This window comes from Ascaphus truei, chromosome 7 (assembly GCF_040206685.1).
Source record: "Ascaphus truei isolate aAscTru1 chromosome 7, aAscTru1.hap1, whole genome shotgun sequence".
In the NCBI taxonomy this organism is placed as follows: Eukaryota; Metazoa; Chordata; class Amphibia; order Anura; family Ascaphidae; genus Ascaphus; species Ascaphus truei.
Window position 1 is genome coordinate 85372438 of NC_134489.1, and position 13806 is coordinate 85386243.

The 13806-nt window shown below is 43.4% G+C and overlaps 1 protein-coding gene across 4 annotated transcripts in view; it reads left to right on the forward strand.

The window, feature by feature from the left end:
* Positions 1 to 13806, forward strand: part of ACVR1C (activin A receptor type 1C) — a 77565-nt gene that overhangs the window by 40216 nt on the left and 23543 nt on the right. For all 4 annotated transcript variants that reach the window (XM_075609347.1, XM_075609344.1, XM_075609345.1 and 1 more), the window contains 3 exons: positions 9994 to 10239; positions 11815 to 12045; positions 13600 to 13767. In XM_075609347.1, the coding sequence (XP_075465462.1) occupies positions 9994 to 10239; positions 11815 to 12045; positions 13600 to 13767 (645 nt within the window). The remainder of the gene's footprint in view (positions 1 to 9993; positions 10240 to 11814; positions 12046 to 13599; positions 13768 to 13806) is intronic.

A 13806-nucleotide genomic window follows, 5' to 3' on the forward strand; every position in this document is an offset into this window, starting at 1 on the left:
ACAGAGATAAGTAGATCATAAACAATGTAGACCTGTAAGGTCCATATATTCTGTGGATGGGTAATAGTGAATATTTGATAATGGATACTTAAGGCAGTATCCACTTCTAAGAGTGCTTTTGTGAGAACCTCTTTTATTTAGATAGATCTTATACTATGTAAACAGACAGGGCCGCCAACAGGGGGGTCTGCCGTGGCTGGTGTTCCGGGCCCGCTGGCTGGTGTGGGGCCCGGCCGGTGGTGCAAATTTCCCCTGATCTCTTGGCAGACCATGCTGCCAGTCGCAGTCGGGCTCCCAATGGGGTTCAGTCAGGCGTGCTGGTGCGTCGGCGTTCCCCCAGTCCCTGTGGCTACTGAGGGGGTGAAGGTGAGGGAGGGGGCTGAGGGAGGGGGCTGAGGGGGGAAGGTGAGGGGGAGGGGGGAAGGTGAGGAGGAGGTGGTGAAGGTGAGGAAGGAGAAGGAGGACGGGGGTGAAGGGGGTGAGGAAGGAGGAGGAGAAGGAGGACGGGTGAAGGTGGTGAGGAAGGAGGAGGAGGACGGGGGTGAAGAGGGTGAGGAAGGAGGAGGAGGAGGGGGTGAAGGTGAGGAAGGAGGAGGAGGAGGGGGGGTAATGGTGATGATGGAGGAGGGGTTAAGGTGAGGAAGGAGGGGGTGAAAGTATAGGTGAGGGGGAGGGGGGTGAAGGTGAGGAAGAGAAGGGGGGTGAAGGTGAGGAAGGAGGAGGGGGTGAAGGTGAGGAAGGAGGAGGAGGGAGGGTTAAGGTGAGGAAGGAGGAGGGGTGGTGGTGTGAGAGGATGAGGGGGGGAGAGGATGAGGGGGGGAGAGGATGAGGGGGGGAGAGGATGAGGGGGGGAGAGGATGAGGGGGTTGCAACAATCTTGAAAGTAGTGGGACAGAAGCATTAAGAAAAGTATAGCTTGCCATATATGACTGCAGGTATGTTATTTATACATTTTCTGATCCGTTATGGCATTTTTTTTTCTAAATTTCACTCCCCATCTGCACCAATTTGCCCAATCCCCAAACCCCTCCCCAGATTTTTTTTACGAAACAGAATATGAAATGGTGCATATTGGTGCAACCTTGGAGTGAATTTAGAAAAAATTACATAACGGTCTGAGAAATTATAATAACATACCTCCCCACCGGCTTTTCAACCGTGCCATATTTTTCCCCGTTGTGTCCAATATTTTTTGAGAAGCCACCTGGCAACCCTATGTACAGACCAAAGTTTCTGAATGTCTCTCCGCTATATCATCCTGGATGTCCCTCCGACAACTTAAACTTAACATGTCCAAAACGGAACTCCTCATATTTCCTCCCAAACCTGGCCCTACTACCTCCTTCTACATTACTGATGAAAGCACTATCATACGCCTAGTAGCACAAGCACGCTGCCTAGGGGTCACACTCAACTCCTCTCTCACTTTCTCCTCTCACATTCAAAAGGTAGCTAAAACCCAGGGGCGTAGCGAGGCCTTGCTACACCACTGATAAAACCTGTTGTTTTTTTCCTCCGCAGTATTACAAAGATATGCCGTTTCCTCTATTGATCGACTGCTAAAACTCTCAGGCCCTCATTCTCTCCCGTTTTAACTACTGCTGTCCGGCTTTCTTGCCTCTCACCTGTCTCTCCTACAATCTAACGCTGCTTCCAGAATCACTCTACTCTTTCCTAAATCTGTTTGTGTCTCCCCTGCTGAAATCCCTCTCCTGGCTTCATATCACATCCCGTATCCCACAGTTAATTCTCCTTCTCACTTTTAAAGCTTTACACTCTTCTGCCCCTCCTTACATCTCAGTCCTAATTTCTTGCTATACACCATCCTGACTCTTCCATTCTGCTCAAGGATGTCTTCTCTCTACTCCTTTTGTGTCTAAAGCTCTGTCCCACCTTAAACCTTTCTCACTGACTGCCCCACACCTCTGGAATGCCCTTCCCCCCAATAGCCAACTAGCACCCTTTCTATCCACGTTTAAGACCCATCTTAAAACACACCTCCTTCACAAAGCTTATAAGTAGCTCCAAGCATATGAGTAGCTCCATGGCTGATACTTTACACCTCATACATAAACATTGGCCCCTTGCAGACGCACTTACCAGAACAAAATGGAAAAACAGTACAGCACTGTATGGCACAATAAGCAGTTTATGAGTAGTAATCCACATACATTATACTCACATGCAGAACAGTTAGTTAGGGCATGTCACACTTAAAGTGTACAGGAACAGTGGTCCCGCGTAGAGGAACCTCTAATAACCAGGATGGAAGGATAGGGTGCACTACAGCAGGAAACGAAGGAACACCATAGCACAGACTGTATAACAATTTAATTAAATTAAAAGCACTTCACAAGTGCGCACTTACAATAAAGCAGTGAAAATCAGGCAAAAATGAAACAGAGAGGTTCAGGCAAGATAAAATCACACCGCTCCTTCCTCTCCGTGAGTAGCGCTTGGTGGGAGTAGGGCGCTCCGCCACAGGTGCACCTAAATGCGGACGCAAGAAACACCAGACAGCTGGGTGTCTTTCCTCCACGTTGTTGCTCCTTGTCTGCCTTAATTTGACGCGTTTCGCTAGAGAACTAGCTTCGTCAGGAATGCGGATTACTGCTCATAAACTGCGTATTGTGCCATACAGTGCTGTACTATTTTTCCATTTTTTCTTCTCTTAATATATGGTTTCCCGCTCCCTTACCACATCCATCCAACACGTTCCAAGGGAAACGAAGACTTTCCTTTTTTGCCTAGGTCGAGTGGGTATATTTCATATATTTATCCTGTCATCTATTATTAGTGGGTACTTTATTCAGCTTTCTTGGTTATCAGTGGGTATTACCATCCCCCTGTTCTCTCCTGTTTGACTGTGACACTATCTACACCTAGGCGCCAGTCCTGGTTTTCTCTTTGCACTTACCAGAATGCCCTCTTTCTGTCTCTGTACGTTCTTCCTACCTACCAATCAGATTGTAAGCTCTTCGGGGCAGGGACTTCATTTCCTAAATGTTACTTTTATGTCTGAAGCACTTCTTCCCATTATGTGTTATTTGTATTATTTATTTATATGATTGTCCGTGTATTACAGCTATGAAGCGCTGTGTACATTAATGGCGCTATATAAATAAAGATATACATACATACAAAAGAGGCGTTTGCATTAACACTGCATATTTACAAAGGTCTGCTAAGGTTAACGCATGGAATTAATGTTACATTAGTTATATCATACCTAAAATTGGCGTTACTTACATCCAGGCCCTTAAATAGGGCTTTTACAGGTTCTGGATGGGTATAACACCACAGTTAGGTATGAGTTAAGTAAGGCCGCGATTATAGTGCACGCGACGGAACAAAATGCAGCAGCTCTATCAGGCCGTCATAGTGTGCGCAAGCACGCGATAAAGAGCGCGAAAAACGTAAGACTTCACGTTTTGTTGCTTTAAGCCTATGCTAATGAGATATACAATAGCTGTTTTTGCATATAATTAGCTCAGGGCAAATAACGGCCGTTAATGTTTTAGGTAACATTATTTGTCGTCATTTATGGAGCTTAGTGTATCGGTCCATAGTCCGTAGGCCCATGATGGGCAACTCCAACACCCTTCATCTTGTGTTTAAGGTTGCCAGGTGGCTTCACCAAAAATACTGGACCGAATGGTGAAAGATGCGATGTGCTCGAGACACACACACACACACACACACACACACACACAAACACATCCCTTTCAACTCTCTCTGCTCCATGCGGTTTCCTCCTCTCCTTGGCCCTACCTCCAGGCTCCTGGCCCCACCTCCTAATTGGCTGTATTGCCAAGCAGCTGCCCAGCCCCCTAACAACAGCCCTGCTCTCTCCCTTCTCAGGGAAATCCTGTGACCCCCCAAGCCGGCCAGGTCACTATGTCCAGAGAGGTAATACTGGACACATGCATGTCCAGTATTACCTTTCATTTTTTACTGGACAGATTGTCCAAATACAGGACAGTCCACTTCATTACTGGACACCTGGCAACCTTAGGCTGCGTCCCCGCTAGCGCTGAGCGGGCGGCGCTTGCGACGGTTACTTACATATATATATGTAAGTCCCCGCTAACTTTCCAGCGCACTCATCTACCCGCAATAACCCCCCCGCCCCCACTGTGCGCGCGCGTGTAAATGCAGGACACACTCTCCAAGCATGAGCGCGCTCAGCACCAGCGGGGACTCAGCCTTACTATTGAGTTCTTATTGCCTGGTTTGCCTCTTTGCTCTTGTATTATGCACTAAAGGAAACAGGGGCAGTATATTCACCACACACCACAAATCAAGGATCGGTGTTTTAGAACATCGATTTAAAACAAGATATCAAAACGTAATGTTTTGGGAACTTTTTGCTTTAAAGGGCCAATCCCTTCTAGGGCCAAAGTGAACTCATTCCAGTGACATATTTAAGGAGTTACATCTGGGTGAGTCATGCCCTTCTTACACAAATCTTATACCTAGAAGTATTTAAAATAGATCATTGTTAAGTTACACTAGGAAGGGGTTTGATTTCTTCTGGCTGCTCCCTTTGTGTCCAGCAAGTGCTGTTTGCACAGGCAGAGTCCTCTCATCACCCCACCCCCTTCCCTGTTCCCTTATCTTTATTGCCTCTTTGATAAGAATAGAGTGGAATAAAGGTAAAGAATACATTTGATTGACAAATCATTTCCCATTCAGAGGCCTCTAAGAAATTCAACAAGTAGTAAAAAAGAGAAAGCAGACATATCTTTTCTATTGTCACTGTTAGATTTGCTATGTGGGATTGCACGTTTAAGTATTGCTTCCAAGAGACAGCATTCTCAAAAACCAGTCTTTGATTTAATGTGTGTGGCAACTACTGTATACTGTACCTGCTGCTCTATATGTTAGGTCCCTTGGCCTAATATTTTGTATTGACTGGTGAATGTGGGACATCTGTATAGTTGCGAGTTTGTCTTACACTTTAGAGAAGATATATGTATCCATTTAAAGTGTAAGAAATTAGGATTGGTCCATCGAAGAGAGCGATCCAGTGTCTGACCAGGGCACCTACAGCTCACTGGGGAATCTTGTTGTAGATTCTCCCCCACGCTGCATACTCCCTCAATCAGCAGATGTTAAGGTGAGGGCTGTGGGTGGAAGGGGTGGACTGTGTTGTCGGCTGCTGGAGCATGTCCAGAAGTGATGGAGCCCAGCGGAGGAAGGGAGTCTGAAGTCAGGTTGGCCTGTCAGGGGAACCCAATAGGGTTGTTGGCCCGCCGGGGATATCCCCAGCTGCTCATTCTATACCTGGAGGGGTCTCAGGGATGCAGGTTAGTTAGTATACTTGGGTTGTGACTCTCCAGGTTTGGTGATATAGGAAGTTATCCTCAGAGCTTAGGCTTGGTCGCCGCTGGCTGCTGCAGCGACCGCTACGCTGGGGACAAGAGCCGCCCCTCAATGGGGCCGGGCCCGCTGCAAGGGGTGGCCGCCGCGCTGCATGGTACGTTTTTCCTGCAGACCGGGGAACTCGGCTGCACGCGCCGCCAACCTGGCAGGCGCGCGTGCAGCGCAGACAGCGGGGCCGTAGCCTTACAGCTTTCTCGCAGAGAAACTCAACAGGCAGTCCACCTCTCCCTGATTTATCAACAATGGGCCTAATCCCATCAAAGTGTCCTGGTTTACTAGCCAAACTCTGATGTGATTACAGCACCTTTTACAAGAGAGAGTTAATCCCTGCAGGTCCATATTGAACAGAGCTGCGCATCACTGTTTTACATAGTGTAAGCATAATAGACTGTAGGCATCATGTATGTAGAATTAGATTAGTATAAAGCAGTACTACTGCTTTCACAGACTGTAAAGAATATACATTACAGGACATACAATATACATTGGAATCGAGCAGGATCACTGCTTTCATACATTGCATAATCCACTGTACATTGAAATACAAGGGCAAAACCCAGATACCCAACCGTAACCCTAGGGTTACCTACAGTCTTCGACTGAGCCACTGATTAAGCCACCTGTACAGAAGCAGGGATATCCTAAAAACCTGACCTGTTGGTGGCCGTTGAGGACTGGAGTCCCCACCCCTGTTATATGTGTAAGTCAGGCTGCAGCCCCAGTGAAGAAGTCTCAGGAACGCTATTAGTAAGAATTTTCCTAGTATGGATATAAACCCTTTGGCTGCCAGAGAGGGAAAGTGTTGCATATCTGCCCCTTTAGCAGCAAAAGGGTTACACTCAATATATAACATTTGTTGGACAAGACACAAAGTAAAGTTGAACAACGTTTTTTTTTTTCCAACGGAGGCAGATTGCTTATCTGAGATTTACACTGCGGAGATGTTTGTTATTGATAAAAGCAAGCAAAGTAGTCAGGACAAATTGATAGGACCTGGGAAGAGCATGTGAAATCAAGGTTATGTAAAATAGAGCTGAAAAAACTCAAATACATTTTGTAGTGAATGGTGCTTACTGCAGCATATTGGATAAGGGTTATATTATTGTATATATTTACAAACAAATAAGAAATATGTCCAAGAGATGCCTTGAAGCAGTGATTTCCAACCTTTTTTGTTTGGAGGAACCCTTGAAGTATTTCGAAAAATCTCGGGGAACCCCTATCTGGCCGACACATAGTAGGTCCGACAGGGGTCAGTCACAACATTTCATACATCACGAGCCACCTCTATTTCCCACCCTCTACCCATGGTTTTCTCTCCCATCCATCTCACTAACTCTCCCCCCTCTCGCCTCGCATGTATTTATCCTTGGCGTCTCACTCTTACTCCCTCTTTTCCTCACTCACTCCCTCCTGCCCCCCTCTCTTCTCTCACTCGCCCCTACCTTCCGTCAATTACCCCACTCTCACTCAATCCACCCTACAAAATACATACCAAAAATAAACACCCCCAGGGGGAGTGGGGGGGGGGGGGTCTGTGGTCTGTAGGAGGAACCCCTGAGACTGCTTCAAGGAGCCCCACGGAACCCTGGTTGGGAATAACTGGCTTAAAGCTATGTTATTCTAGGTCCCCAGTGCAGCCGGCGGTGCATGTTTGTGCCTCTCACCAGCTCCTTACCTCCTCCCTAGATGTCCCTAGTGCCTCCCTGCGTCCAGGCTCACTGCGCACTGTGACGCGTCAGCCAGCAGGGGATACAGCAGAATTGTGACCCTGAGCGGCGACGCACCACGTGGTGCGCCAGGGAGCCAATCAGCAGGACCCTAGCCTCTGCTTCCGCCTCCTTTCCACTCTCCTTCTCCTCCGTCTTTTATATGGCAGCTGGGGGGTGTCACAAGTTTTGTGTGTGTGTGTCACGAGTTTTTGTGGTGTGTGTGTGCATATGTGTATATATGTGTGTGTGTATACAAGTGGGCATTGCACCTTTAACAAATGCAGTGTGTGTTTGTATATACTGTGCTATGATATTTCTTGTTTTGCTGCTCAGAAGTAAGACTTTTGGAACACTTGAAAAGCTGTTAGCCACGTCATATTTTTCACAGTTTATGTTAAAAAATGGAAAGTGTTATGGCAGATTGCACTTATAACGTAGAAATAATACATTTAAGTGGCGTTTTTCGCACATTACCCTGCCCCCGTCATGGCCCCGTCATGACCCCGCCCACCCGGCACGTTTTGGCCACACACCCCCCCGCCACTAAAAAATGCTCCCTGCAGATCGCCGTGAAGCGCCGTGCACGCGCCGCCAGGATGCCGGCGGGTGCGCTGGCGCGTGCAGTGGGGAATTTGCCTTAGAAGGCACATACAATGTGATAGTGACATCTGCTGGTAAGCAGGGGAGAGTTTCTGCAGCGACAGTATCTGTCATTCTAATCAACTTCCCAGCATTGACTGTGAAAATAAACCTCCATTGTCAGACTAACGATTCTGCGACATTTCTAAATAAAAACATTATATGGGCAAAATAATAGGTACAGCTTGAAACCTTTATGGATTAATTGCATATTTCTCTATTTAATATCATCTTTGGAAAGTCTTTAGAGTTGTAAAAATGTATTTTGAGTACATTACACAGGGAATATTTTAAATGCGGTAAGAGGAATTCATTATTTTAACCTTGTATCTCTGTTTGGAAACATAAGACATACAAATGTGAAACTTTCATTGTGGGGAATTACACCTTTATGACACAGCTGCAACACTAAAAGAGCCACAGTAAAGGCTTTTTAGGGATATAAAGTTTCAGTTATGTTAATGAATGGGGAATGGTTCTACCAGTCACAGTAACCTTTTCATTCCAGTAGAGGGCACTTCAGTTCAAGAATGAACAGGCAATCCATAATATGCCAAAGGTTTTGCTGTGATGTACTGCAGGGGTACGCAAGTCCCTCACCCTCCGAACAGGTCAGGTATTCAGGATATCCTTTCTTCAGCACAGGTGGCTCAATCAGTCCCTGCTTCAGCACAGGTGGTTCAATCAGTCTGATTGAGCCACCTGTGCTGAAGCTGGGATATCCAGAAAACCTGACCTGTTTGGGGGGGGGGGGGGGGGGGCGGGGGGAGTTGGAGCTTGAGGACTGGAGTTGAGCTCCCATGATCCTCTGTATTTTGCTTATTGTTTCAACTGGAGGCTATTTTGAATTATTTGTTGCCTATTAGATTGAGTTATCTTTCTTAGTTTTTTTTTAATCCTTTATTGGGGCCAGGTAGAGAATTTAACAAATATTATCAAAGATTTAAAGTCTACTTTTAAATTAAGTACAGTGTGTACATTGGCATCTACTGCACTATTTATGTTGCCACTTCTTACCATTTGTTGGTTGAAAAAAGCGTCCAGGTTTTATGTCTCCATTAGATAAAGCCATACAGTATGTATTCAGGCTTTGAACAGTATTAAAGTCCTGTTTCATTGGCAAAGTGTAGTTCTGGAATGGTTCACTCCAATCCAACTAGCTGACTAGTATTCAGGGTGTCCACCCTAGAAGAGGTACCGTGTCTTTACTTGTAGGAGTTCCATGCCTCTTTTAGTATGGACACCCTGCATATCCACCACTATGACCCAGAAAATGGCTAACTGCGACAGAATACGTATAATTTTTCTTTAATGTAAATTAAAATGAAGGATAACAAAATACTTCATTTGGAAATTTACTGGAAAATCAGTATTCTCAAATAAGTTTGGCATTGTTACCAACTATAACTTTGTCATTTGATTTGGAAGTAATTTTGTGTTACCTTCTGTTAATAGTACCAATTAGATTAGTGGTTCCCAACTCCAGCTCTCAAGACTCCCCAATAGGTCAGGTTTTAAGGATATCCCTGCTTCAGCATAGGTGGCTCAGTCAAAATGAATGAGTTACTGATTGAGCCACCAGTGCTGAAGCAGGGAAATCCTTAAAACCTGACCTACTGCGGGTTCTTGAGGACTGGAGTTGAGCATTCCTGCATAAGATGTATATGTGCTGGGAAATCCCTAATATTTGGCTGTTTTCATGGTTAAGATAATGACATAACAAGGAGCACACGATGTAATTCAGCTCAGTTCGTACATGGTTACACGTCACTGCTTATGTTGTACAAATCCACATTTTTGTCTTAAACATTAATGTATGTGGATTAAATCCTGAAAATGATGGTGGTTTTTTATGTGAGGTTTTTTTTGTGTTTTTTGTTCCTTATCCATAAGGCAAAAATATTTAGCATCAATTGTAGCAGATCACAAAACCAAATAATCATGAATAAACACTTTAAAAAAAAAAAAAGTCATCCTTGGGCAAGTAGGAAAGGGCATACAAGAATGTGTAGAAAGAGTATTAAAACGCCATCTGAGAATTGGATCATTTGAATCACTATAAGATATACCGTTTAAACTGTATGTAACAGTCCCACAGGAAATCCCAAAAGTTGCAGAATAAACTGTACTGCAAATTAGCAATTTTTTGTTTCATTAATTTGTGTTGTTTTAAACATTTTATGATAGAGGATGTAATACATTTCTGCTAATTTATGTTTATTCAAGAATGTGCATCCCATATTGTTTTTTTCCAAAGCTGTAGTATCTCCAAGTGCGTACAGTTTGGGCCACGTGGAACTGATGGTCATAGTCACCATACCGATATGTCTCTTGTCGATTGCCCTAATGGTCACTGTATACAGTTGTCAAGGACGGCATTGTACTTACAAAAAAACAAAGCAGCAAAGTATTGAAGAACCTCTTGCTGAATGCAGCTTAGATAGTGCTGGAAAATCACTGAAAGATCTGATCTATGATATGTCTACCTCTGGATCTGGATCAGGTATGTACGCTGTGTACGTGGGTTCAGAGATATTCATTTTCCATAGCTTTTCTGCCAAACCTAAGCATCAATTTACCCTGTTTGTGATGAACAACTGTTATCCAACATTGATTTAAAAGAAATAAAAAGAAAACAAAAGCGCAAATGCACATAGTGAAATATGTAAAAAATATATATATTATTATCATGGTAAGATATCTGCGTACATCAGATTAGAAGTTTATCAGCATTTCATGTGCAAAGACATTGGTTACCCGACGTCACACAGCCACTTCTGGGTCGACGGATGTCCACTTTGCTGCCTTTGGAAGAGATCTCCGTCTGGGCACAAGCCGCCGCGGCACCTGGGACTCAAAATGATATTAGGCACGTAGATTATGATCAGAATTACAATGGGGGCTATAAAATCAATCCAAAGCGTCAGCTCAGGCTACAGACCTTTGTGAACATTTGCGGACTTTGGCATTATTGAAGTGACGCACGATCTCACTTTGCGGCCGGTTGTGAACCACATACGGGACACTCGACGTGCCAGCCCGGCGGGGGCTTCCATAGCTCTGATCCCTGAGGGCGCTCCATCGGCAATCAGCTGGACTGAGTGGCGGTATCGACGGCCCTTAAGTATAAGGGTTCTCCACCTGGACCCTGAGGACGAGCGGAGGGTCTTTCCCAGGTGCCGCGGCGGCTTGTGCCCAGACGGAGATCTCTTCCAAAGGCAGCAAAGTGGACAACCGTCAACCCAGGAGTGGCTGTGTGACGTCGGGTAACCAATGTCTTTGCACATGAAATGCTGATAAACTTCTAATCTGATGTACGCAGATATCTTACCATAATAATAATATATATATTTTTTACATATTTCACTATGTGCGTTTGCGCTTTTGTTTTCTTTTTATTTCAGTTGGTCTAGGGGTGTTCTCATCCCTTACAGTATAGCTGCAGACGCCTATTCTCAATCCTGAGGTTGTTTTTTTCAACTATTATCACATAGGTGGTTAATGGGTTAAAGAAAAATATTTTACACTAGAGGTATATAGTTGCGCACTTGTATTTGTTTGTATATTGATTTAAAAGAGCTGCGTGGATCTAGTCCTCTGAAGGCAATGTTTTTGTTAACTGTCGGAAAGAGGCAATATGGCAATTAACTATGCTAACATATATTATGGGGTATGCAACTTTGGGATAAACCCCAAAAGAAAAGTGTACTAGTAACATTAGTCCTGCACATCCAGTGATGCGCTTCCGTTTTTGAGCAGTAGTGCAACTCTGAAGTTACAATACTATTTTATTGTATATTTTATTTATATAGAGTCATGCAGTATACACTACTTTTACAGAGATGTTATAGAAGACATAATACTGAGAAGAGTACAAATACGTACATAATATATAAAAGAAAACATTGGGGAGAAGGAGTAACTGTTGAGCTGAAGAACTTACGGTCTAACTGGAAGAGCTTATTTTTACTGAACCTCACCTTTGCCATTGTAATCCCCAAGTTGTTTTGATACTGTTGATGACAAAACTCTGTTCCCTGACCACATCTGTATAAAAAACATTGTTTTGTTTTTGTAGGTTTACCTCTGCTTGTCCAAAGAACTATTGCAAGAACTATTGTTGTTCAGGAAATAGTAGGCAAAGGAAGATTTGGTGAGGTATGGCGTGGAAAATGGTGCGGAGAAGATGTGGCTGTCAAAATTTTCTCCTCCAGAGATGAGAGGTCCTGGTTTCGTGAAGCTGAAATATATCAAACAGTTATGCTAAGGCATGAAAATATCCTTGGTTTTATTGCTGCTGACAATAAAGGTATATACACTTCCAGCACTAGGTCACCAACAGTCATTGTAAATGAACAACTCATAACTATGTGTGTATAATAATAATAATAATAATAATAATAATAATAATACAGGATTCTGGGAAATTACATGCAAATGAGCACCAAGTGTCACCTTTTGCTTCAAATCCATTTTAACATGGACCCCTATGATCTTATGCTTGCCAGCTGCTTTTCAAATATCAATTGAGACATACATAAAATGTCTATGAAACTAACCATATGCTAGTATGTCATTATAATATCATAAGATATTATGTATTTTAATCCATCTGGTGCTCCAGGGGTTAATGGGGCAACAATCTGGGTTTAAAAATACAATATATTGGGTTTATGAAAGGTCAAGACATTTTTGGGGTCTGTGCTGGTCTTCAAAGAGGATCCTATCATGGAGAGCCCACTAATAGTGACAAATGTTGGGTTTAGAAGGTCATAAACGCTAACCAGATACTATTCTGTCAGCCTCAACGTTCATGAATAAGTACTGGTACATTCCAGAGAGAGGTGACAGACAGGTTATGCTTTCATTGGAGGTTTTTATTAAAAATGAGAATATAGTGTGCCGTCATCTACTGTACATACTAAGAGTTACATATCTGTAATTGTATCCCAGAGCGGCATGTAACGAGAACACTCTGCATGGGTAAAATGAGCCAAGAACAGATATTCCATTTGTCCCTTAAATTTAGGATTACTATGGTCATACTTAGCCTCATTGCATCCATCATAACCGCCTGAAGCTATTGACTCACGTGTGTAGGTACTGCAGAAAGGAAGTTATGAGTGCATTTATATACCGAGGGAAAGTTTAACCGTAGTTTTTGAAGAAGTTTTTTTACTTTGGCATAAAACTGTCAATCTCACAGTTGATTTATGATAGGTTGGGCTTATGTTGTTTCAATGGGGGAAAATTTGTACTTAAGTCTGAGCAAAGTATTATCAAAATTAGATTTCAACAGAGGTGTGTTTTAGACCAAACACATGATTTCTCACTTCTGCACCAGTGCCTTTATTTATTTTTATTTTTTAACACATTTTGCTACAACAGATTTTTGTGTTTTAAGTACATAGCTTTTTCAATAACAAACAGGGACCTGAGACCCTGGCAAATATTAATTTTACATCTTTTATCTTTTATTTGCATAACTTCTCGGATGGTGGCAGTGTATAGATATGATTGCAATTGAGTAAGGGGTTAATACTAACTCATTGAAGGTACCTTTGCGGAGGAGAAAGGTGAGTTGGCTACAGTAGCCGTGTGTATTAACCCTGGTTCCATATTTATGTCACGTGTTCACTTCTTGTGCTGTTCGTGACAGATGGTATATTGGGACAGGTTTAGGGGAGATATTGTTCATTTGAGGGACTTTTGCGAAGGTGAAAAGTGGGACAGCTTGAGAGCTGTGTATTAACCCTTGACCCGTATACAGGTCACATACTCACAGGTGTGCTGTACATGACATAGTACATTTAGAAACATTTCTGAAACATGGACTATAAGACCTTTGTTATTTTTCCTGTAGATAATGGCACTTGGACTCAGCTCTGGCTTGTCTCTGAATTCCATGAACAAGGCTCCTTATTTGACTACCTAAACTGCAACATTGTTACTATAGGTGGAATGATGAAACTGGCCCTTTCAGTTGTCAGTGGGCTTGCACATCTGCACATGGAAATAGTTGGTACTCAAGGTATTTATATTTTAATGTTTTCTTCTGAAAAGTATCAAG